This window comes from Podarcis bocagei, assembly GCF_964188305.1.
Source record: "Podarcis bocagei genome assembly, chromosome: 15".
NCBI classification, from domain to species: domain Eukaryota; kingdom Metazoa; phylum Chordata; class Lepidosauria; order Squamata; family Lacertidae; genus Podarcis; species Podarcis bocagei.
This window is the reverse complement of record NC_138141.1, coordinates 44,726,158-44,751,042: the sequence shown is the minus strand read 5'-3', so window position 1 is coordinate 44,751,042 and position 24,885 is coordinate 44,726,158. Positions and strand designations below refer to the sequence as shown.

At 47.8% G+C, this 24,885-nt stretch overlaps 1 protein-coding gene and 1 long non-coding RNA gene across 6 annotated transcripts in view; one reads left to right on the top strand and one right to left on the bottom strand.

Moving 5' to 3' along the window:
- Positions 1-24,885, bottom strand: part of SSH2 (slingshot protein phosphatase 2) — a 121,268-nt gene that overhangs the window by 23,544 nt on the left and 72,839 nt on the right. For 4 of the 5 annotated variants that reach the window (XM_081171952.1, XM_081171951.1, XM_081171948.1 and 1 more), the window contains 5 exons: positions 14,722-14,825; positions 12,991-13,055; positions 4,786-4,907; positions 1,115-1,183; positions 654-719 (listed from right to left, as the gene is read on the bottom strand). In XM_081171952.1, the coding sequence (XP_081028078.1) occupies positions 654-719; positions 1,115-1,183; positions 4,786-4,907; positions 12,991-13,055; positions 14,722-14,825 (426 nt within the window). The remainder of the gene's footprint in view (positions 1-653; positions 720-1,114; positions 1,184-4,785; positions 4,908-12,990; positions 13,056-14,721; positions 14,826-24,885) is intronic. The other variant, XM_081171949.1, reaches the window with a different exon arrangement.
- The window catches only part of LOC308574409, a 28,742-nt gene continuing 5,052 nt past the window's right edge, over positions 1,196-24,885 (top strand). The window contains exon 1 of the long non-coding RNA XR_014002477.1: positions 1,196-1,967. This is a non-coding gene — a long non-coding RNA (uncharacterized lncRNA). The remainder of the gene's footprint in view (positions 1,968-24,885) is intronic.

Sequence of the window (24,885 nt, the reverse complement as noted above, 5' to 3'; positions counted from 1 at the left end):
GCCTGGGCATGCGCAGACGCGATTTCCAGCACCTGGGCATGCGCAGACGCGATTTCTGGCAGCTGGGCATGTGCAGACGTGATTTCCGGTGCCACGGAAGTGAGTCCCTGCACTGTGCTGGCTTAGCGCAGTGCATGGGGACTCGCCAAGCAGGCGGCTCAGTTGGGGGGGGGCGCTCATGGGCCGGTCAAACTGCCCCCATGGGCCGCTTGTGGCTCATGGCCCGCAGGTTGCCGACCCCTGATCAAGCCCAACCCCCTGCAATGCAGGAATATGCAGCTGTCCCGTACGGGGATCAAACTTGCAGCCTTGGCTATACTCGGCCAGATGGGCAGGGTATAAATAATAAATTATTATTATAACACAACATTGGTGGTATATTGAAGATAGCCCATGGTGATTGCATTCCATCATTCTGGAGAGCACCAGTTCTGACCTAAGCGCAAATGCAAAGCAGTGACATCAGTCTTGGAGTAGCCAAGCTTCTACATAATGCAGCTGAAAGATGAACACCCAAGAGAGGTCCAAGGATCGTTCCAGCCTCCAAGGGCTTCTCGCGAGCCTCCATTTCTGAGAGTACTTCTTCCTTCCTACTCCAAAAACCTTCTCTATAAACTGTGTGTAAAAAAATAAAGGAACACAAATTCTCTCACCACATGGCTTGCACAGACACAGGCTTAAAGATGTGCACCCGGTTGTCTGTCGAGACGCTGAAGCCCCTGGAAAGGAGGGAAATGGAGACAACACTCAGTCACAGAACACTTCAGCAAAGGCAGCAGTGAAAGAGGGCAGCCCCTGGACAACCTGGGGACCTCCAGATGTTGGCTGAGGCTGATGGGGAGTTGCAGCCAAAAACACCTGGAGGGGGCCAGATGTTGGTTCAGGCTGCCCTCCTGCCTCAAAAGGATGACAAGGGGGTCAGGGTTTACTGGAAGTTGCCTGATGGTTCAACACTTGGCCAAGAGCCTTCCGTAACACTTACTTGCATGTAGGTCACACTCATTAACGCTTCCTGCATTGCAAAGCGGGGCAGGGAGGGAGAGCGAAGAGGAGGGCCGGATGCCTTTTTGCGTGTTCATAGCAACACAAAAACCAGACAATCACAGGCTCTTACCCATCGCCATCCAGATGAATCAAGGCATCGCTCCAGAGTGGCAGGACCAGCCCCATTGTGCAAACACTGCTGTGGGAAACAAAAGAGAGGGGAGGACGGCAATTTAAACTCTGCAAGAGAATCCTTTACAAAAAGAAAAAGAAGGCCCGTGGGAGATGGACGTTTTAAAGCATTGGAACAGACTCCAGTATATATTGACAAGCTGGAAGGTGTGCAGAGGAGGGAGACCAAGATGATGAAGGGTCTGGAAACCAAGTCTGATGAGGAACGGTTGAGGGAGTCAGGGATGTTTAGCCTGGATGAGAGGAGTCTGAGAGGAGAGATATGATAGCCGTCTTCAAATATCTCAAGGGCTGTCACATGGAGGATGGAGCAAGCTTGTTTTCTCCTACTCTGGAGGGTAGGACTCGAAGCAATGGATTCAAGTTACAGGAAAGGAGATTCCTTCTAAACACCAGGAAGAACTTTCTGACTGCAAGAGCTGTCCCACAGTGGAACAGTCTCCCACAAGGGGTGGTGGACTCTCCTTCCTTGGAGGTTTCAAAGCAGAGGTTGGATGGCCACCCGTCATGTATGAACTTGTTGAGATTCCTGCTTTGCATGGGGATGGAATAGAGGACCGTTGGGGTCCCTTCCAAATCTACAATTCTAAGCTTCTATGAAAGGACCCAAGTTAGTTTTGGCCAATACTTTAAATGGGTCTACTCTGAATGGGACTAGCATTGGATACAACGGTGACCCCCTGGAGGATCACAACATTATTCATCGGTGCCTTTCCCCACAGCCAGGAACCTCCTGCAATGTCTTTGTCCGTGCAAGACACATTGACAAAGGACTCCCTGCTTTCATCCTGGTAGGCTCAGACTGTTTTATTGCTTTGTGATAAGCGCTCTCTCTGTGTGGAAGGTAGAGAATGAATGATGAACAGCCTATCAATTGCCCCTTGAGTAGCTTCTCTCAATTCCTTGCTGTCAGTTTCTGTTCCCACAAAAAGAATGAAGGGACGGGAGGAAGATTTAATTACTGGTCCTTTCTCCCTTCCCCACTTTTTCATGAGTTCATAGCTCTACGTGGGGCTACCTTTGAAGGTGACCCAGGCAGAGGGCCTTCTCGGTAGTGGTGCCCTCCCTCCCTTCAGATGTGTAGGAAATAAGCAGCTATCTTATCTTTAAAAGGCATCTGAAGGCAGCCTTGTTTAGGGAAGTTTTTAATATTTAATGCTGTATTGTTTTTAACACTTGATTGGGAGCCGCCCAGGGTGGCTGGGGAAACTCAGCCAGATAGGCGGGGTCGAAATAATAAATTATTATTATTATTATTATTATTATTATTATTATTATTATTATTATTATTATTATTATTATTAAATAACAATAATACCAGGCAAAACTTTTCTCTAACCTGGAGGAAACAGTAGGACTCAGACAGCGAGAGAGAGAGATAAATGCACAGACATTTTTCTTATTCTTTACATTATCGGTATTGTTTCCACTGTCAGTTTGGATGCAGGACACCTTGGGCAGTTTGTTGGAAAGGAGCCATGTAATTTTTTTAAAAATGGTTAACCAACAGAGAAGGTGTCACACACAGGCAGAGTCTGCTGACAACCCCACCCCCTCCACAAAAAAAGAACCCCCAGCCATCAGGGGAGGTTTTCTTAAAGGTAGAGGTGTGTGTGTAGGAAATGAGATTAACTCATGGAAAGAAGGGGGGGGTGAGGAGAAAAAGGGCACCTCTGAGCAGCTTCCCAAAGAGACTGGAGATATTTTTAGGGATCTCTTCCACCTCCCACTTCCACCAAAGCCCCCAGCAACAAGGCTAAATCGGGTTTGTAAATACTCAGTGGGTCAGAAGGGAGGGATATTCGGTGTCCGAGGAAGCAAGCAAGAGATACGTAAGCAGGGCTGGAAGGGATGGGGAAAACTTCTTCCACCCACCAACACCAAGACCAAACAGAAACGGACACTGGGCCGAACCACTTTATGCCCAAACTGGAACAGAACAGGGAACAGGGCCAGGGTTTTGCAGGGGTGCCAGACCAGGACCTGGGCGACGAGAGTTCAAATCCCTGCTCAGTCTGAAAGCTCAGTGGGGTGACCTTAGCTCAGTGGGGTGACCTTATGTATGCAACAACAGCAGCAAGAATTCTCATCGCAAAACACTGGAAGACTCAGGATTTACCCACACTGGAAGAATGGCAGACACAACTGATAGACTACATGGAACTGGCTGAAATGACTGGCAGAATTCGGGACCTGGGAGAAGAGACGGTGGAAGAGGACTGGAAAAAATTTAAAGACTATTTACAAAAACACTATAAACTGCAAGAATGTTAGGAGAATGCACGATTGAAAGCAACATGGCAGCAGTAAATTTTGTTGTAAAATATATGAGAATAAGTGAGGTTTAAAGAAAGTGATGAAATTTGAAGTAATATTATGTTTAAATCAAGCAATTAAAATTTTATGTTAAAGTTATTTTAAACTCGGGACATAATATTTGAGATCTATAGAATAAGAACTGAAATAAGGTAATAAATTGCTGTCTATAATTATGACCAAGAACGCAGGGAAGGGCAATGTGAGGAAGTCCAAAGATTAAGAAATTATAACTTATGAACAACTGTACTCTATATGTACTTTTCTTTTACTCTTTGTTTGTTTTGTTTCTTAATTCTGTTATGATCTTTTCTGTGGCTGTGGTGATGGTGTTTCATGTTTTTCTGGTGGTTTTTATGTTGTTTGGAAAATTGCAATAAATATATATTTTTTAAAAAACAATCTTTCCCTCTCAGCCTAACTACCCCACGGGGTTGATGTGGGGATAAAACCAGGTACACCATTCTTGAGCTCCTTGGAGGAAAGATGGGCTACTCATTCATTCATCCTTTTGTTTGTATGCTGCTTTTCCACACACGCACACAAAATCGAGCTCAGAGTGGTTTTCAACAAAGAAAACAGGGTTGCATGTGTAATAAATGTTATCCTTCAATGATATTTCTGAAAAAAATACAACCAGAATGAAGTACAGTGGTACCTCTGGTTAAGAACTTAATTCGTTCCGGAGGTCTCTACTTAACCTGAAACTGTTATTATCCTGAAGCACCACTTTAGCTAATGGGGCCTCCTGCTGCCGCACGATTTCTGTTCTCATTCTGAAGCAAAGTTCTTAACCCGAGATACTATTTCTGGGTTAGCGGAGTCTGTAACCTGAAGCGTATGTAACCCAAGGTACCGCTGTAATTTTCACTCGAGCTCATTCGAAATCTCACCTGCTTTGAGATTTGTGCTGCACCAACAGCCTTGAGGACTAGAAATTTGTGCTCTGTGGCAACACCACTTTTGTTGCTGTTGTGGGAAGCCTCCAGCACTCACACTGAGGACCTGATTGGTGATGCTCCCTCTTAGGCGCCCTTGTTTTCTAGACAACAACCTAGACAACATGGATTCTTTGCTGAGACTCCTGTGGTGCAGGGGGTTGGACTAGATGACCCTTGGAGTCCCTTCCAACCCTACAATTCTGTGATCCTATGAATGCTTCAACCCGTCCTTCAGAGGGAAACAGCTCCAAACCCCCCCAATGATCTGACAGCCCTCTTGGAGAACTTGCAAAAAAAATAAGATAACAATTGCACATCTTGGTCAGCTCTCTCACTCCGATTCACCACATACCTGTCGTTGCAAGAGAAGTCCATTCCCAGAACGATGCTTTCCTCGGTGTCCTGCCGACCATTAGTTGAGACCACCACCATGTATCGAGTCCGGTTCTGGTAGGTGCTTTCCAATCTCACAGCCTGGGAAAAGAAGGGGAAAAGCTTTTCAGTTGTTTGTAGCGCCCACTCTCCATATTCTACACTAGGGAGGGGTGTCAATTGAGCTCCCTGCTGTCTACACTGGCTGGCAGCAGCTCTCCAGGGTTCCAGGCAGGGAGTTTTCTCCCAGTCCCACCTGGAGATTTCATTGGGGATTGGACCCAGGACCTCCTGCCTGCAATGAAGGTGGCTCTGCCATAGAGCAATGGCGCTCCCTGCACCTCTGCCAGCCTGAGAGAGGGGAGCCGCATCTGCCACTGGTCTCCCAGTACGAGCCAAAGCCCACGGGAAAAGGGCTTGGAAGGTCAGCAAGAAGCATTTGGCAGGAAAAGGGTGCCACCTTAAAAGAAAACAGTGACTCAGTGGGCAGCTATTCTGCAGCAACATTAACTCAAGCCCAGGGAGCCAAGAGCACACAGAACCCAGCAAATCCCCTTTTGTCTGCAAAACGGTTGCCACCTGAAAAACAGGGCATCTTTAACTGCTGGTGCCTGTGGAGGAACCAAGGTCTGTGCCAGCGCAGAAAACCCCTTGAGATACGATTAAGACTGCATCAAATCCGTGGCCTTTCAAACCTCACTCTGCAGCCAGGAGGCTTGCTTTCTCTTCTTAAAAAGAAACAATGAAAACAAACCCAAAACCTGAGATTATCTCGGGATGTTCAATGTGGCATCCCAAACTCATCTCCCTACTGCTCTGCAACACAGGTGGGATGCTGAAAACCCCAGACTGCTGCAATTACAAGAAGTCTTTTTGAGCTGCTGGATAAAGGGAATAGCTTCAACCGGCGTGTGTGTGTGTGTGTGTGTGTGTGTGTGTGTGTGTGTGTACCTGCTCCGAACCTCTGGACGTGCCCTGGAGAATCCCTCCATCCTTCAAGAAAACTTCAACTTCCCCCATGATCAGAGAGGAAAACTTTGGCTTCATGTACTTCATTGCAGTGGGTTGGGCTGGATGACCCTTGGAGTTCCCCCTTCAACCTCTACAATTCTGCGATAGGAAATAAGCCCGCCTATGAACAACAGGCGACGGGCGCTTGGCCGTACGGACCAAGAATAGCCGGAGAGGTTCAGCTCCAGACTGCGGAGGAGCTGAGTCAGCACAAGGAAGACTATATATGCCAATTCCTCCCCCCTGCCGGCCCCGGTCTGGTTCCCCATCCTGATGCCAAGTCGGCAAGATACGTATGGGCGCTGACACGGCATGCCAGGAAGCCAGCGTCACGCAGCGCAAGTCGCTTACAAGAAGCCAAGAGGAACTTGCCTTGTGTGGCCTGAAGATGCCCCCGGGCAGGGGTGGGGCAGGCCCCTGGCATTTGGCGCATCCTTTTTCTTTTTACAGCCTCCTAGCTCAACTCCCGGGACATTTGCATTCGACTTGATGTTTTCTGACCTCACCGACTGCAAGAGGAACCATGGCATTGCCGCAGAAGGGACGTCTTGATTATGCAAACTGGCCCATCTAGGGTGTGTGGATTTTATTTTGCCCAGAGCAGCCCAACCACAGAAAGAACCACTTCTGCTAAATAGTCGTGGTTCTTCTCTAAGAATTTCCTGAAGGGGAGGGCCCTGGCGGGGGGCCTGAAACCTTGGATGGGCTCCTCCAAGGCAGGCTCGAGGCTACAGGAAGTGGCACTCCGGCACCGGTGTAAACTGTGCAAGTTAAACTCCCTGCCTGAACAAATCCCGCCCCAGAGACCCCGCGAGAGTCTTATGTGGCTTAGCTTCCAAGTGCGGAGAGCTAGAAACCGTGGTTTTCTCCAGGAAGGCAGGGGAAATCTGCCCCCAACACCCGGTGGCTTTTCCCTACAGATCTGTGGGACAAAACAGAGCACCAGCTTCAGTTACAAATGAGTACGTGGTTTTATTGTAAGACACTCGTACTTCCTTTAACTTGCCAGCGGGTACAACTGTCCCACAAGGGTCAAAACGGAACATGCATGTCCAACAGCAGTGTAACTTGGGAAACTGGGTGCCAAATAGGAGAAGGGATGACCCTGCAAATCCTGCTTGCTGGGGGCTTTTTCAAAGGAACCCATCTGGTCACTGGTGGCACAGAAAACCAGAAGGGGCAGAAATATTTTAGTTAAGTAGCAGGTGCCAGCCTTAAGAACATGAGAAGCGTCTGTAGGATGAGGCCCATGGCCTATCTATCTCAGTATCCTGTTCTCACAGTAGCCCCAGTGGGAAACCCGCAAGCCAGACCTGAGAGCAAGAGCAAGTCTTCCCTCCCGCGGTTTCCAGTACTTTTTATTCAGAAGATTGCTGCCTCCAAACAGGCAGGCAGAGCACAGTCACCCTGACTAGTAGCCATTGATAGCCCTCTTCCCCACTGGCCTTTTTTCAGCCAGTGGGCACACGAGGGCACGCCCTAATAATAAAAAACAGTAAAGGACCCCTGGATGGCTAAGTCCTGTCAAAGGCAACTATGGGGTTGTGGTGCTCATCTCGCTTTCAGGCCAAAGGAGCCGGTGTTTGTCCACAGACAGTTTTCTGGGTCATGTGGCCAGCAGGACTAAACTGCTTCTGGTGCAAAGGGACACTGTGACGGAAACCAGAGCACACGGAAACGCTGTTTACCTTCCCACCGCAGCAGTATTTATTTATCTACTTGCGCTGGTGTGCTTTCGAACTGCTAGGTTGGCAGGAGCTGCGACAGAGCAATGGGAGCTCATACCATCGTGGGGATTCGAACCGCTGACCTTCTGATCGGCAAGCCCAAGAGGCTCAGTGGTTTAGACCACAGTGCCACCCGCATCCCCATGGAATAATAGCTGCCACCCATAAAAGAGCAAAAAAGAGAGACACAGGACCACAAATTGGAGTGGGCCTGCCCTCCCCTCCTTGATGGGGACATTTACACCACTCCTCTACTCAGAAGGGAAGGGAGAGCAGGCATCCAGTCCTGGCTCTCAATGAAATACAGTGGTGCCCCGCAAGACGAAATTAATTCGTTCCGCAATTTTTGTCGTCTAGCGAATTTTTCGTCTTGCGAATCACGAAATCCCATAGGAATGCATTGAAAATCAATTAATGCGTTCCTATGGTCAAAAAAAGTCCAAACAAAGCCAAATTTGGTACAACAACAGTTTATTAACTGCTCTTTAAAGTCACACATACTGTAAAGAGCAGTTCAAAAATTGAAGGGAAAATAAATTAACTTTATAAACAAAACATGTCTTTGTTTTTAGACAAAGGAAACAAAGTCGCGAGACGTTTTCGTCTTGCGAAGCAAGCCCATAGGGAAATTCGTCTTGCGAGGCAAATCGAAAACGGAAAAACCTTTCGTCTAGCGAGTTTTTTGTCTTGCGAGGCATTCGTCTTGCGAGGTACCACTGTATGGGCATGTCTTAGGGGTGGGGTGTATGTTCAATGTGGGAGAAGCTGAGCCACTCGTGCAAACAGGAACTGAGCAGTAAGAGCAAAAAGCCCCTCTTGTGCATTGGGTTTTTTTTTTAAAGAAGGGGGTAGTTACTGAGACCTTTGGCAGGTATGTTAGACAGTATGGATGGCCAGGCAGTCACCCACGGGCACCACGTTGGCAACCCCCTGGTTTCAAGTGATCCGGCAGGGCTTTATACAGTGCAAGGCATGTCCTGCTATGAAGCCAGCAGATGCTAAAATGGGAAACGCAGTTTCTTTCCCCTTAACTCTCTATATGGACTCCAGCTTCCTGCTGGCTCTCCAGCGGCCTGTCTGCCATCAAGTGGATTAGCGTAATCTAATTTGCTTTGCTAAGCCAATCTGGGCAGCAATAATTAGCAGGGTGGTTTTGACATAAGATCACCGCTAAACAGAGCCCGGAGAGGCCAAAGGGGACGGCCTGCCCTCGAGCTGCCGACATGGGATTTGCTGAGCAAATTTCTAGGACTGGCAGGAGGAGGAGTCATTCCCCTCCCTGCTCGCTGTCGGGTGTCCTTCAAAGAGGCGGCTTTGTACCCGGGGTCCTCCAGTCCAGGAGGTTTAAAAATGCTGCTTGTACCAATCACAAGACTGGCCCACCAGGTTCTGCTGCTTAGGTATGTTTTGCAAACCTATGCAGCAAAACTTCTGAAATTTGTCTGAGCATATGCATATCCCCATGGGGCTTAAGATACAGCGTACTCAACCCCTCCCATGGTTTAAAAAACAAATGAACTAATTTAACTGGCCTGGTCAAAGCTATTGATTGGTTGGCTGCCATGTGCAAGTCTCACGCAAATAGCAGAACAGCAGATTCTGCTCTGCCAACCCAAGAACCGCCTTCAAATTAAAGTGAAGGCTCCAATGGTTTGGGGGCATTTTTACCCCTTACTATGAAATGGTATCTCCCACCCCTTGTGAAGATGGCCATCTGTCAGGGGTTCTTTGGCCAGGATTCCTGCATTGCAGGGGGTTGGGCTAGATGACCCTGGGGGGGGGGGTCCGTTCCAGCTCTCTGTTCTATGATACAAAATCCATTCTGCATATTCTGGCTGAGAATTCCAAGACCTGGGGAAAGGCCTTTTCCGTTCCTGATATCCAAATTTGAACCCAGGACCTCTTTCATGGGAAGCAGGTGCTCTCAGAGATGTTAGCCAAGAAGTCCACACTTTGCTTTAATGATTCCTGCCCAGCAAGCAGTCTTTCTATAGGCATACACCTCCTGATGCACTGAGACGACTCAAAACAGCACTACAGGTTTCTGGAGACCCAGATCTCCACTACTGTGCCCTGAAAGGCCACCAAAAACTACTCTTCAGGAAAAGCAAACAGGGCAGATTCAACATATAGGAACCACTCTCTCAATCCTCTTCCCTCCCCAACCCTACTCAAGTTTGGGAACCGAGTGTAAATATAGCAACTTCCTACTGTTATCTGCCCGTTAACCGGGGCTATTTCTAAACTGGAAAGCTGGCTTGGACCACAGAGTTCAGCGTCATTTCTAGGCTCTGACCAACGTCAGCACTTTTTCCATAATCCAGGAAAGGACAAACGTTTCCTCCGAAAGGGCCTCATCCCTGGATTTCGGAAGGGCTGCACAGATCAAAGGGCATGCTTAGGGGAAAATCAATAAATCCCAACTCCTGCCAAGGAAAGCTGAGTTCTGAAGCTCATCTAAACGTGCCTGCTCTGTATATTTATTATCTATATAAAAGCACTTCTAAACTGCTTAGCTTTTTGTTTTTTAATCTCTTTAGTGGCAGACAAAAACAACATGTTAAAAAGCACCATTACATAAACAGGAATCCAGGAACAACAAGGTCAATTCTTATGGGCTGGGGGAAAAAGGAAAATCTCTTTAAATGACATTTGAAGCATCTGGTGGGTAAGGCATCACATATGACCATTTTGGGGTCACTGCCCTGTGATGTTTGCAGGGCGTGGTACCACGAATAAAACTTCTCTCCCATGATTCTAGGTGATCCCACAAGTCTACAGGGAGCAGACAGGAGGGAGGGTCTTTTCAGGCAACCCAGTCCTGAGTTGTTAATGGCCTTGAGCATGGCAGCCCAGGAAGTGATGCTCTCTTATGGCACAAACAGAAATGAATTCTGCCTCTGGCTGTTGCAGGTGGCAGGAGAAGAAGTCCCACCTCCCAGACACTGCATGAAGTACTTTATTCTATCTATCCTGAATCTTCCAGCACTCAGCTTCACTCAATGTCCATGAATTCTAGAATTACAGTGGTACCTCGGGTTAAGTACTTAATTCGTTCCAGAGGTCTGTACTTAGCCTGAAACTGTACTTAACCTGAAGCACCACTTTAGCTAATGGGGCCTCCTGCTGCTGCCGCGCCGCCAGAGCACGATTTCTGTTCTTATCCTGAAGCAAAGTTCTTAACCCAAGATACTATTTCTGGGTTAGTGGAGTCTGTAACCTGAAGCTTATGTAACCTGAAGCGGCTGTAACCCGAGGTACCACTGTACAAGAAAAGGAGGAAAAGCTTTTCTCTACCCATTTTCTTCTATCGCTTTTATACATGGAGGTAATTAAATTTGACCAGGAGGCAACACCGTCTTCTCAAAGCCAGTCCTTAACACTCTTTAATAAAACAAAACAAATAATCATCGCAAATCAAGTCAGTTCTTTGGGCATCCAAGGAAAGAAGACCTTCCTTTGCCCAGGGACTGGCCACTCAAAAGTTTCCCGCTACCCCTACAGCTCCGAGTATCGACTGACACCCGCCCAGCGCAAACAGGAGCGGATGATCAAAGAGTGACCCCGACATGACTTTGGCGCTCCCAACTTGGTACTGCACAAAGTGGCCCCATTGTCTCCGTCTGCGACCCCTCGTTCTCCTTGCTTGAAAGCCCAATTTATCAAAAATAACCCAAGAAAGCTACCCACGGAAAATGTACAAAGCCGCCAGTGATAGCGCAGAACAATTGATTTGCTGATCGGTTGGGAGCCGGCGGCGGTGCGGAGCACACCCCAACCACCCGATGAGCACTAACTACCAGTAGAGGTTTGCCAAGAGACTGGGTGGGATGGGGGGAAGATGGGGTCATGACTTGCTCCTTAAGAAGTGGCTGCTGGATCCAGCCCAAGGCCCACCTAGACCAGCATCCTGTTCTCCCAGTGGCCAACCAGATGCCCCAATGGGAAACCAGCAAGCAGGATCCGGGCCCAAGAGCAACTCTCCCCTCCTGGGGTCTCCAGCAACTGGGATTCAGAAACATCGCTACCTCCAACCGTGAAGGAAGAGCTGAGCCCTCCTGGTTAGGAGCCATCAGTAGCCCTCTCCTCTTCCATGAATTTGCCTATTTCTCTTTTAAAGACATCTGGGCTGGTGGCCATCGCTGCCTCCCGTGCAAACAGGTTCCATAGTTCAACTCTGCGCTGCTCGTGGGAATATGAACTTGTTCTAGGATTTGGCAAACAATCAGAAGAACATGGGAAGAGCCCTGCATCTGGATCAGGCCACAGGGCGGTCCGCCTTGTCCAGTCTCCTGTCTCCAGCACCAAGGGCCTTCTGGAGGTTCCCTCGTTGCGAGAAGTGAGGTTACAGGGAACCAGGCAGAGGGCCTTCTTGGTAGTGACACCCGCCCTGTGGAACGCCCTCCCTTCAGATGTAAAGGAAATAAGCAGCTATCTTATTTTTAAAAGATATCTGAAGGCAGCCCTGTTTAGGGAAGTTTTTAATATTTAATGCTGTATTGTTTTTAACACTCGATTGGGAGCCGCCCAGAGTAGCTGGGGAAATTCAGCCAGATGGGCAGGGTATAAATAATAAATCTATTATTATTATTATTATTATTATTATTATTATTATTATTATTATTATTATTATTATTTACAGTGGTGACTTAGATGCCCCAAAGGGAAGCCCGCAAGCAGGACTTGAGCCTTGCAGGAGCAGCTCTCTCCCCTCTTGAGAGCCCCCTCAACTGGTTCTCAGAGGCCCCAAACGCTGTAGGGAGAACATAGTCACGATGGCGAGCAGCCACTGGTGCCTGCACCTGCCCTAAATTTGTCTAATCCTCTTAAAAGTGCATAGGAAGCTGTGTATGAACAACATGGGTTCATCTAGCCCAAGCAGCATCTCCTCTGACCGACTGCAGCCCTCCACAGCCTCTCAGGCCAGGGAGGAGTCTGCCCCACCCCCTGATTCAGAGATCCTTCCAACCACAGATGCCAGGAATCCAACCTAGGGTCTTCTGTATGCAAATGCCTACTCTGCCAGGAAGATGTAGGTTGGCGGCTTCCAACTCTCCGTGGTTATTTATGTATTTATTTGCATTAATTTGTTCTGATTTTGTTCACGCTAAAGGGCCAGGAGGGGCACTGGCTGCCCTCCCCTGCTTTGAATGCCAGGGCCTTCTGTTCATTTACCGCTCCCAGAGTTTCAGGAGAAGATGCCTGCCTGTTTGCTGAGTTCAACCATGAAGCTTTAAGAACAGGGATTCCCAAGGTTCTGAATTCTGAGCTCCACACCTCTCAAAGGAGGTGTGTATCAGCACTGTGTATCAAGTTCCCAAGTGAGAGCCGTAAGAGAGGGGAGGCACACAGAGAGGAGGAATGAGACGCCAAGGGCACTTTACTACAGCAAGGCACCCTAAGGCGTCAGCCACAGAGCAAGGAAAGGACATGTGTGCGAGACTTACCAGCCTGATGTTGTCCTCTGGACGGAGCAGCATGAACATTGCTTGGAGGTGTTGCTGGAGGTCACCTGGGATGGAGAAGGAAGAATCAAGGTGCAGAGCCTGTTTGGTACAGCGCTTAGAGTGTCAGCCTAAGACCAGGCTCAAATCCCCACTTGGCCATGAAACTCTCACTGGGTGGTCTTGGGCCAGCGACTACCTCTCAGCTTAACCTACTTCACAGGGTTGTTGTGGGGGTTAAATGAGGAGTGGGGGAAGAACTATGTATACACTGCCTTGAGCTCCTTGGATAAAAAGGTGGGATATGAGAGCATTAAATCAAATGAACAAAACACAAATCTCTCCTCTAAACCCCAAACATTTACATGTTCAGGCTTCAAGGCCCATGGAGAAGGGGTCCAGCAAATATCAGCTTTGCTTACAAGGCCTTGCTACCACCTCCTCCTCCTGAACCCTGGTCCTCTGGCACGTGCAGATGACAATGCAGAGAACTGCAGGATGGGGAAGGCAGCAAGATTCTTCCGCCTCCCCATCTTCAAACCGCAAAGGAAAGAGAGATTCTTTTCGGAGGCTGCCAGGATTCCTCCTCACCACAAAGCCAGCCCCACACAACCCTGCCGCTGCGGCCACATCCCTGGGTGAGTGGAATTCTGGATCATGGACAGTTTGCTGGGGCCGGCCCATCCATTAGGCAAACGGATATAATTGCCTCAGGTGGCGGCTGCCGCAAATGCTCACAGAGGCACCACCACAGTTCAGGAAGACTTTCCAGGCTGGGAACAGCATCCAAGGAAGGTGCAGAGCAGGGTATGAACGGGGAGAGTCCTGGGGGAGGCACCAGGGGCCATATTTCAAAGAATCATGGAATTACAGAGTTGGAAGGGACCACGAGGGTCATCTAGTCCAACCCCCTGCCATGCAGGAATCTTTTTGCTCAACACGGGGCTCAAACACACAACCCTGAGATTAAGAGTCTCCTGCTCTAACGACTGAACAATTTTACAGACAAACCTGCCCCACTGGCTCTAAGGCTCCCCTCGCCCCGCATTATAGAAAGGTGTTGTAGGCTCATAATGTTTTGCAACAGTAAAACGAAATGTTAACACATGACCTTTTCTGGGTTGGGGAAACAGTCTTAAAGGAAGAAACGCCGCCGATTTAGTAAACAGTTCCAAAACAGGCTATCATCTGAAAAAGCCTGTTTACTTGAGCTGTACGCAGAACGTTCACAATGATTATACTGTATAATTACAGAAAGTAAAATAATGAGTTTTAATTTTATTTCAGGATTACTTGGGTATGGTTTGTTTGTGGGTAAAGCATAATTTCAGGGTGTTAATTATAGTAGAAGGTTAGACTTTACAAGAGATAAGTATATTGCTGGATCTTACTTTTTGACAATGTGGAGGGGAAAACGACACCACTTATTACTGAAGGAGTGGTACTGAATTATTCCTTTGTATGCTTGTGGGATGTATATAAAATCTGAAAATACAAGTGCTTAGAGAAAGCCTTTCCCTAACCTGGTGCCCTCCCGCTCTTTTGGACTACAACTCCCATCAGCCACTTGGCTGATGGGAACTCTAACCCCAAACAGCTGGAGCACATCAGGCTGGGGGAGGCCGGCCTGAGGCCATTTTCCTGGGCAGCCCAAAATAGGCAAAAAACGCAGGGAGAGACCTGAGTCTTTTTGATTCCGGGATGGGAGGATCGTACTAGGGGGGAGGGTGTTACCTGCATGCTTGTTGCGCCGGTGGCTGATCCTGGGGGTCGAGGATCCATTTCCACGCGGGAGGAAGAGGGCGGCACCTTTTACCGTGAGAAAACTTTCACTGATGCTGCAAGAGAGAAAAAGAGAGAGAGAGAATTAGCTAAAAGGGGAACAAAACCTCATATATATATAGTCCGTTGGGGGAATAGAATAACAGAACTATTGTCATCAAAGTGGGGGAAGAACAGGGCATGAAATCAGCCTCCCTCCTTTTTTTGTCACTCTGGGGGGCTTGGGGCAGAGTGGCTGTGGGGCTCACGTGTGCCCCCCCCAATCTCCATCACCAGTTCCCTCCCTACACACACACAGTCATCACAGTGCTGCAATCACCCTGAAAAGGCAGTGCTGTGCAGTGCTCAAAGTAGCAGGTCCACAGAGACCTGGGTCCAACCCCCACCCTGGGTGGACCTTGCACCAGTCGCTCTCTTTGGGTCTCCCCTGCCTCGCAGGGTCGTTGCGAGGTTTTATTAAAAGGCAGAGGGGCGGGGACATATGCAGCCTTGAGCACCCGGGGAGGAAAGGTAGGGTTGCAAATGTTCTTGCTATTTACGAGGTCCCCCCACAACAGAATAATAATATTTTTTTTAAAAAAATTATACCCTGCCATCCCTGGGCTCAGGGCGGCTAACACCAATAAAATCACAATAAAAACATAATAGGGGGGAATAAAACCCCCCATGTAATTTTAAATGCAGCCTCATTTTAATAGTAGCCGATAAATCAAGACCATAAGGGGAAGGAAACATAAGGGTCAGACTGAGTCCAAACCAAAGGCCAGGCGGAACAGTTCTGTCTTGCAGACCCTGCGGAAAGATGTCAAGTCCCGCAGGGCCCTAGTCTCTTGGGACAGAGCATTTCACCATGTCGGGGCCAGTACTGAAAAGGCCCTGGCCCTAGTTGAAACCAATCTAACCTCCTTGAGGCTCAGGACCTCCAAAGTGTTGTTATTTGTGGACCTTAAGGTCCTCCGCAGGGCATACCAGGAGAGGCGGCCCCATATGCTGAAAAGTGGCCTCACCGTATGCGGGGTCAGACCATGGTGAGGTTTGAGCGCATGAAGGGGACACAGGGTTGGCTCGGGGTGGAGAGGAAGGACCACAATGAGACTCTCTTGCACATACTGTATTTTTTGCTCTATAGGACACACCGGACTACAAGACGCACCTAGTTTTAGAGGGGGAGAACAAGGGGGGGGAAATATCTCCCTCTCTGCGCAGGGGAATCCTGCTCTTGCAGTGCCCAAATGGGAAGCAGGCCAGCAGCAGTAACTCTTGCCACCGAGGGTCCTCAGTAAATGCCATTCAGAGGCCACGTGCCAGTGATGGGGATTTTGATGCCCAGGCAGCTCTGCAAATGTTCTGAAGTAGCAGCAGCAGCAGCAGCAGCCTGCCTTTCGGAAATGGTTCTTTAAAACAAACAAACACACACACACACACACACACACACACACACACACACACAAACACGCAAAACAAAAGCCACCCAGACATTTAAGGTGGCTGGTTTCTCAAATGCCCTATTTTTATTTGAAAAGACATCTGCAATCCGTTGAGAAATCCATCACAGCTGCCCTGCCTGTGGTTAGAAGTCTCACTCTTCCGCAGAAGCCGGGGCCCACGCTCTCTCTCTCTCTCTCTCTCTCTCGCACACACAAAGTTGTTGCTGTTTTGCTTTGTGTTGTGTTTTTTTTATTTAAAAAAGGGGTCAATCAGAAACCACGGTGCTAAGCGATCCAGACTCACCCCGGCGCTGCCAAAAGGTCTCCCATGCTTTAAAAAGAGAGAGAGAGAAAAAACTCAACTCGGCCAACATTTAAACGCTCCCAAGAGAGAGACCAGGAACCTCTCCTCCTGCCTCCCCCCCTTTTCCTTCTCATGTTTAATGAACCGGGCAAGTCGATTTGGCATCTTCAGTGGGGTTTATTTAAAGAAAGGGAAGTTTAATTAAAGCGCCCAGCCTGCTGCAAAAAGAAACCTATAAAATTTATTTATTTTTATTCTGAGAGGAGGGGAATTAGATAAAGAGCAGGCCAACTTTGCAAACGCTTCCTGGACAAATGCCTGGAAGGAAAGGCTCTTTGTTTTGTTTTTGCATTACTGCAATCTGTTGGGAGCTGCCCAGAAAATCATCTGATGGAAAAGTGCAGCGGAGCAGCTCCAGAAGAAATACTTTTAGGACCCTTAGGAAGTTCAGGAACAGGAAACACACAGCTTCAAAAGTACGTGAGGTGAATTTTTTTATTAATAGGAATTATAGGGACTGAGAGACAGAAATGTGTTACTAGCAATGGCATGGCAGTGCCATTTAGTAGCCACTGATAGACCCTTTCCCTAATCAACCTTTCAAAGCTAATGATCACCACCACATCTTGTGGAAGTGAGTCCCAACGGCTAATGACTCTTTGCATCTTTCTAAACTAGGGGTGGGGGTGGCCAAATCTAGCTTCTGGTCAGCCACAGGGAACTGCACTAGATGTTCCCCCTCTGGCCTGATCCAGGAGTCAGGCTCACTTCTGATCTTCTTATGCACCCTTTAAGCAACTTGTAAGAAAAACACAGGACCAGTAACATGTCAAAAGCAGAGGCCGGCTAACAACGGTGCCACGGGCCATGAATCACCTTTCATTATTGTGGCTGAATCATGAACATTTATGACCTTATCTAAGCATTCTGCTTCCCACGTCACGGAATAAACACTGCCCCACCCCACCCCGGATGTTATCGAGCCACGGCTTCTCAAAAGCTCTGGGCACGAAGCCCACAATCCGGCGCACCTGAACCCCATCTCCAGGTGAGGAGCTCTTGAGTTCCAGCGAGGAATCTTGCCTAGCATAACTTATAGAGAGACAGAGAAGAGAGGGCCAAACCAAGTGGGATTTCTTTCAGGGTGATCCACATCAGCTTCTAAACTGGCCTTTCTCAATCTGCCCCATTCTGGATGTTTAGGACTACAGTTCCCATCAGCCCCCCTGCTTTAAACAGGTAACAATTTTGCAGTGCTGGTAAGAGGTGGATCCCCAGACCAGAGTTTTTTGGGCTCTGCTCCCAGGTGGCATGCACAGCAGCTGGTCCACCTGTTGGCTCCCTACCCTAATTTGATGCTTCTCTTCTTCAAAATCTGCATCTTCTGCAAAGCTCAGAGTCTCATCTCCAGCCCCAAGTTTTTGTTCACATTTGCTCCAGACCTCTCTCCTTCCTTCCTCCCTCTCTCACCTTCTGTGCAGCCAAAAGTTAGACTGGGAGTTCCTTGGGGCAGAGGCCTCCTTTTGCTGCTGCTCTGCAATGCATCTCAATGCAACACACACACACACACACACACACACACACACACACACAATTTATCCCTTCCAGATCTCCTTGCCAACTTCAGAACTGGGTGGTTTCTTATCAGAAAACGTTCAAAAGGCTAACCAGTACACAGTCTCTAAAGAAAGCCCTATTGGAGAGGCTAAGTTTTGCTCTTAAGAATGTGGAAAAACAGATTATTCGTGCATAACCAGAGGCGGGAGGTGAGAAGACCCGAGAAGGTCAAATGAAGACAAACAGAATGAACAGAAAAGCAGCAATTGTCTTCAATACAAAAACAGGAACCCAAAACGGGAGGGACAAGGAAGGAGACCCAAAGCACATTATTATGGGGCAGAGTTGCAGAAATACAACCCAGCCTCGTAGCTCGCCTGGAGACAGGTGAAGCAGAACGCACACCTTTGCATCGGCTATGCAAATCTGAGCACGCCACGTATCAGCTTCAGAGATAAGCCCCAGGTGAACACTGGCACAGATTGCTTATTGCTCAAAAGGAAAGTTTGCACAGGAGGCATGTATATGAACGGCTGCAAATCCACAAAAACAGGATGTTGCACTGGTTGGAGGACTCGTCCCGCCCTTCACACCACAGGCTCTCTTTTTTGCACTTTCACCAAGTTTCTAGCCCTGATGATGTGCTTAGAAAGCTTGCAAGCTCTCCCTGTCTTCTTTTCAGCGCAGTTCAAAGACCTTCCTCTTTCAAGTAGCCGTTTAAGTAGTAACCTTTATCCCAGCCTGCATCTCTCATGGGAACTACTTTGCACACGTTTCTAAACTTTTGTTTCTAAACGTCTGTGCTGGTTTTATATAGATGGAATTGTTTTTAAATATGAAACTTTTTTTAAAAAAAGTTTACATGCTTTTCTTGTTTCGTGGTGGTTTTAGAACTGCGTTTCTGCAACCCGCCCTGGGATCTGATGGTAAAAAAGCAGCTAAGAAGTTGAATGAATAAATGAAATATAAAGCCTGGTGAAATCCAAAAAGGTGAGAGGGGTGCCTCTGTGTGTGTGTGTGTGTGTGTGTGTGTGTGTGTGTGTGTGTATGTGTATGTATGTATACACACGTGGGATGCGGGTGGCGCTGTGGGTAAAAGCCTCAGCGCCTAGGGCTTGCCGATCGAAAGGTCGGCGGTTCGAATCCCCACGGCAGGCTGCGCTCCCGTTGCTCGGTCCCAGCGCCTGCCAACCTAGCAGTTCGAAAGCACCCCCGGGTGCAAGTAGATAAATAGGGACCGCTTACTGGCGGGAAGGTAAGCAGCGTTTCCGTGTGCTGTGCTGGCTCGCCAGATGCAGCTTTGTCACGCTGGCCACGTGACCCGGAAGTGTGTCCGGACAGCGCTGGCCCTCGGCCTCTTGAGTGAGATGGGCGCACAACCCTAGAGTCTGTCAAGACTGGCCCGTACGGGCAGGGGTACCTTTACCTTATGTATACACACACACACATATATATATGTGAGTATATATAGCTCAGTGTGTGTGTGTGTGTGTGTGTATATATATATATATATATATACACACACACACACACACACACACACACACACACACTCTGAGCTAAATGCAGCAGTGGTCTTAGTATAAGAAGGTTCCATTTCTTTCTTTAAGAAACATGAGGACTAGATTCTTGGTCCGTCTCCACATAAGCCGGCTTCCTACATTCCTGTTTAAATCAGCCCTTTAATCAGAACCATGTGGAGTACAGCATCTGATTTGCATGCAGAAGATTCACTCCCCATTGGCATCTCCAGGTGGGACCCGAGAAAAGACTGGAGATTTGCTGCTAAGCAGTGCTGGCAATCCTGAGCTCGCTGGACCGGGAGGTCTGACTCAGCATAAGGCAGCTTCCTATGCGCCTGTGTACATAAGTAGGTTATTGGTGCAGAGAAAGGAGAGGAACTTGCTTCATTTTTCCATGATCCATGCAGGTCACAAAGTGTTGTTTTTTTCTTTCGTCTTCTGGGCATAGAATTTCAGCTGCCTTTGCAGGGTAAACACAGCTCTGAGCACACAGTGAGAGAGAGAGCTAGCAGCCTAGGAGCTGATGGGGCAAGAGGCGGGGGGAGAAGGGGAAGAGAAAGACGCCGCACGCGTCATTACGGAGCTGGGGAGAAAAAGAACAGGGAAGTGGAGCCTTCCGAGAAAGGAAGTCCAGCCCCGCCAAGCGTGGGAAAGTCACGCCGGCTCACAGCTGCTTGATGCAAACATCTGCACGACCGCAGGTGCCTCGAAAACCCACAAGGCAATGGGGTGGGTTGCAGGGGCAGCTGTGCTAACTTGCCAACAAACAAGGTGGTCGCAGCACACGCAGAGAGAAAATAGGCTTTCATTGAAGCCCCAGGGCTGGGTACGACACACCCTCTGCCAACCTGAAGGAGCGTCTCCACCCCCATCGTTCTGCCTGGACACTGAGGTCCAGCGCCGAGGGCCTTCTGGCGGTTCCCTCACTGCGAGAAGCCAAGTTACAGGGAACCAGGCAAAGGGCCTTCTCGGTAGTGGCACCCACCCTGTGAAATGTCCTCCCACCAGATGTCAAAGAGAACAACAACTACCAGGTTTTTAGAAGACATCTGAAGGCAGCCCTGTTTCGGGAAGCTTTTAACATTTGATGTATTATAGTATTTTAATATTCTTTTGGAAGCCGCCCAGAGTGGCTGGGGAAGCCCAGCCAGATGGGCGGGGTATAAATAATAAATTATTATTATTTATTATTATTATTATTATTATTATTATTATTATTATTATTATTATTATTATTATTATTATTAATATTAACCTGCCGCACTCCAGGTGCTGTGGGCTATAATTCTCATCGGCTGCAGCCACAAGACATCTGCACAAGTGCATCAGGAAGGGGAAAGGTGCTCTAGGGACTGGATATTGCACAAAGAGAATAAAGTGCTATAAAATTGATAAAAGGTACATTGTCACACACAAGCTCATCATTTTGCATCAAGACGGATTGATCCAGCACAATACATACATGCCCCCAAAGCTGCCTCATAGCGAGGCAGACCTTAAGTTCATACAGCTGGCCAGAGTTGAGAAAGCTATTTTGACTGGCAACCTGGACACACCCAGGCACTGGCAGGCAGGAGAGCAATAATAAATCTTATCAACATACAAAAAAACCCACAGAGATACGGTCTGGTTATGCAACAAATGTCTGCCACTGGCCTGAACCAAAGCCTGCTTGCTGACTCCAGGTGGAAAAGCTCCAGGGGAAGTTATTTCTGCAATACAGACACACAAATATTGCTGAGGGATTTTTGTTGCAGTCAAGATTAAATTTTTGATATGTACATTTTGCTGCTATCATTATCTTTGTATCTTTATTCTTAGAACTTATTATGACTTATGTGGGGATTGTTTAATTTTGTTGTATCTGTTTTGATATGTTTTTTTTTTGTTTGCTGTTGGCTACCATATTTTTCGCTCTATAAGACGCACCAGACCACAAGACGCACCTAGTTTTTGGAGGAGGAAAAGAAGGGGGGAAAAATTCTGAATCTCAGAAGCCAGAACAGCAAGAGGGATCGCTGCGCAGTGAAAGCAGCAATCCCTCTTGCTGTTCTGGCTTCTGGAATAGCTGCACAGCCTGCATTCACTCCATAACACACACACACATTTCCCCTTACTTTTTAGGAGGGGAAAAGTGAGTCTTATAGAGCAAAAAAATACGGTGCTTTTGTCCTGTTTGTATAACTATGTAAATCTTTTCATGTTGCAAGCCGCCTTGACCATGGGTTTAACTATGGAAAGGCAGCACACAAATAAACAATGGTGACATTGAGCAAGCACCCAGAAGCACACGACCTTTTCACAAACATTGGGGGGGGGGGAGGCTTCACCCATGCACCAGGAAATGGGTTGTTTTCAAATATATGAATCAGTTTTTAAAAACACAGAAGAGAAAAACCAACATCAACAACCAAGTAAGTTTGACACAAAGATATTTTGATAACAAAGCTAAAATATAAAATCATGTGCTAATGAAATGGATACAATTATAAATGGGGTATTAAAAACACAACTTTGTACAAAGAAAGAAAGAGACAGACAAAGGTCTTGCCTGTTCCTAGATGACACCAAATATATTCATATTTCAAAGGGATTTGCCACCTGTGTGACTGCAGTGCCATACATTAAATAAACCCAAAATAGAGGTGGAATCAGAAGAGTCATCAGTGTGACCCCTGAGCTGCTCATATATTACATGCCAACTTCTTTGAGATAGAAATGAATATAACCCGCTTGAAGCAGTTATCTAGGGTATGGCATGAAGCCCTGAGCAATTATGAATCAAGCTGCTACCAGAAGACATGCCGTTAACTGTATAGGTACAAGATCCATGCTACCTTTAGCAAAGTGGCATATGAGTTAAAATTAATTTTTAAAATCTAAAAACAATTAAAGCTATCTCTACAAACACTAAAAAAAAGAGTCTCTCCTACAGTTGTACAGCTAAGATTTTGCAAATGACTGGAACACACCTTAGGCGAAGTCTCCTTAAACAAAATACATCTTCAGCAGAAGCTATTTTTTTATTTATTGGTATTCCTCAGAAGTGCCGAGGAATAAGGTACATAAAACATACCAACAGAATTCAGTAAGAGTGCTAAAAATATGTACATACTCTTAATTTTTTTTGCAGCAAACCAATCAAAACAGAAAGAATATGCACTTCTTATTTATGAAACTTTCCTGTTTCAACTGGCACCTGAAACCCAACAACATGGGAGTCAAGGAAGAACTGCATGTGTGGAGAGAAAAAGCCTGTCTCTGCATTTCTTTGTGAATCACAGATCTGGGTGCTCATGAGAGCGACTCATGCAACAGGAAGCTTTGAGAGCAGGCCACTCTGAATGCTGCCATCACACCAAACATGGTAAAGTTCCCCAACTCAGAGGAGAGAGAGTAGCAAGAGGCAAGGCTTAGAGAGCAATGACTCGTGCAGAGTTGCAGCAGGCAGCCTCCGTACGTCTGGAAAGACCCTTCTCTGCCCAGGACCAGGAAGAGCCCCTGCCAGCCAGAACACCCAGGCATCATCATCATCATCATCATCATCATCATCATCATCATCATCATAAATTTTATTTATATCCCGCCCTCCCCAGCCGAAGCCGGGCTCAGGGCGGCTAACAACAATCAAATAATCAAACAAATAATCCAACATTCTAAAAACATTTCATTATAAAAATTAATTACAATCAAATTAATGGCAACCGTTGAGCAAAATTCTGTGCAGGTTGCCAGAGGAGGGAGTCAGGCTGCACCCTAACCAAAGGCCTGGTGGAACAACTCTGTCTTGCAGGCCCTGCGGAAAGATGTCAGGTCCCGCAGGGCCCTAGTCTCTTGTGACAGAGCGTTCCACCAGATTGGAGCCGCAGCCGAGAAAGCCCTGGCTCTAGTTGAGGCCAGCCTAACCTCTCTGAGGCCTGGGACCTTCAGGATGTTTTTATTTGCAGACCGTAGGTTCCTCTGTGGGGCATACCAGGAGAGGCACCTTGGTGCCCTCCAGATGCCACCAGCCCCAGCCTCTGCTAGCTGAGCCTGGTGAGGGGTTCAAAACATCAGCACGGAGCCAGGTTGGTGGAGTCTGCAATGGGCAACAGCAGGGTGGACTGGCAAGCGGGTTGACCTGGTATGATGATGCTCCCAGCAAAAGTCACAAAATCCCAACATTTGTACCAGTCTATCCTCCCTGTAACATTTAGGACACATCAAAGAGCTTAGCATAGAATCATAGAGCTGGAAGGGACCCCCAAAGGTCATTTATTCCAACCCCCTGCACAATGCAGGAATCACAGCTAAAGAATCCCTGACAAGTGCACATCCAACCTCTGCTTAAAAACCTCCAAGGAAGAAGAGTCTACCCCCCACCAAAGGAGGCTGCTCCACTGCCCAACAGATACTACTATCAGGAAGTTCCTCCTAACTTTTACTTGAAATCTCCTTTCCTGCAACTTGGATTTTTTGGTGTGAACAAACATAAATTACAAGTTTCTCTCTCCCCCCCCCCACTTTCTTTCTCTGCATGGTTTGCTGGAGACCATTTTTGCTCTCCAAAGGCGACCAGGAAAGCCCCCATCTCAAAACCCTACCCAGGCAAGACAAAACTAACCTAAACGTGGAGAGGATCTTTTGGGGGCTGGATATGCAAGGTTGCATTACAAAATGTGAGAGGGGCAACTATGATCCCACCTGCCAGTTCGGCCCCTTCAGGCAAATTAAAAAGCGAGACGCTCAACTGGAGACGTAACCCAGAAGAGCTCAGAGAGAGGCTAAAAGGAAGGGAAAGTGCCTGCATCTGGTCGCTTGCAGAAAATGCCTTTGGTCACGCATTGCTAAGTGAGTCTAGGACACTATAGTCACTCTGAATAGGACTGTAAGGCTGAGTCAAGGAGGTCAGGGTCTCGTCCCGCTCCATATTAGTCAGGGAGCCCAGACCCAGCTATATTTAGGCGAAGCCATGCAAGGAACTCAGGCCCTTTCAAGGTGAGGGGGAAATCTGAAGTCAGCACACACTTCTGAAAAGAGAAATGAGCCTGTCGATTCATGATTCCAAGCAAAGGAACGAGGAGGAGGGGGTGACCCAGGGAGAGGCGGGTTCAGCGAGGCGTGCAGAATTCCCAGGGAGGTAGATCAAGAGGCGCCTTCGTTTCAGCAGCACCCCAGCACTTCGTAAACCCTCCCTTGACATCAGAACCCCCTCGGACAAGCCGTGGGTTGGGAGAGCGAGGCAGGAAAAGATTTGTGCTTTGAGGACTAGGCTCAGAGGCAGAGCATCTGCTCTGCATGTAGAAGGAAGGTCGCCAGATCAATC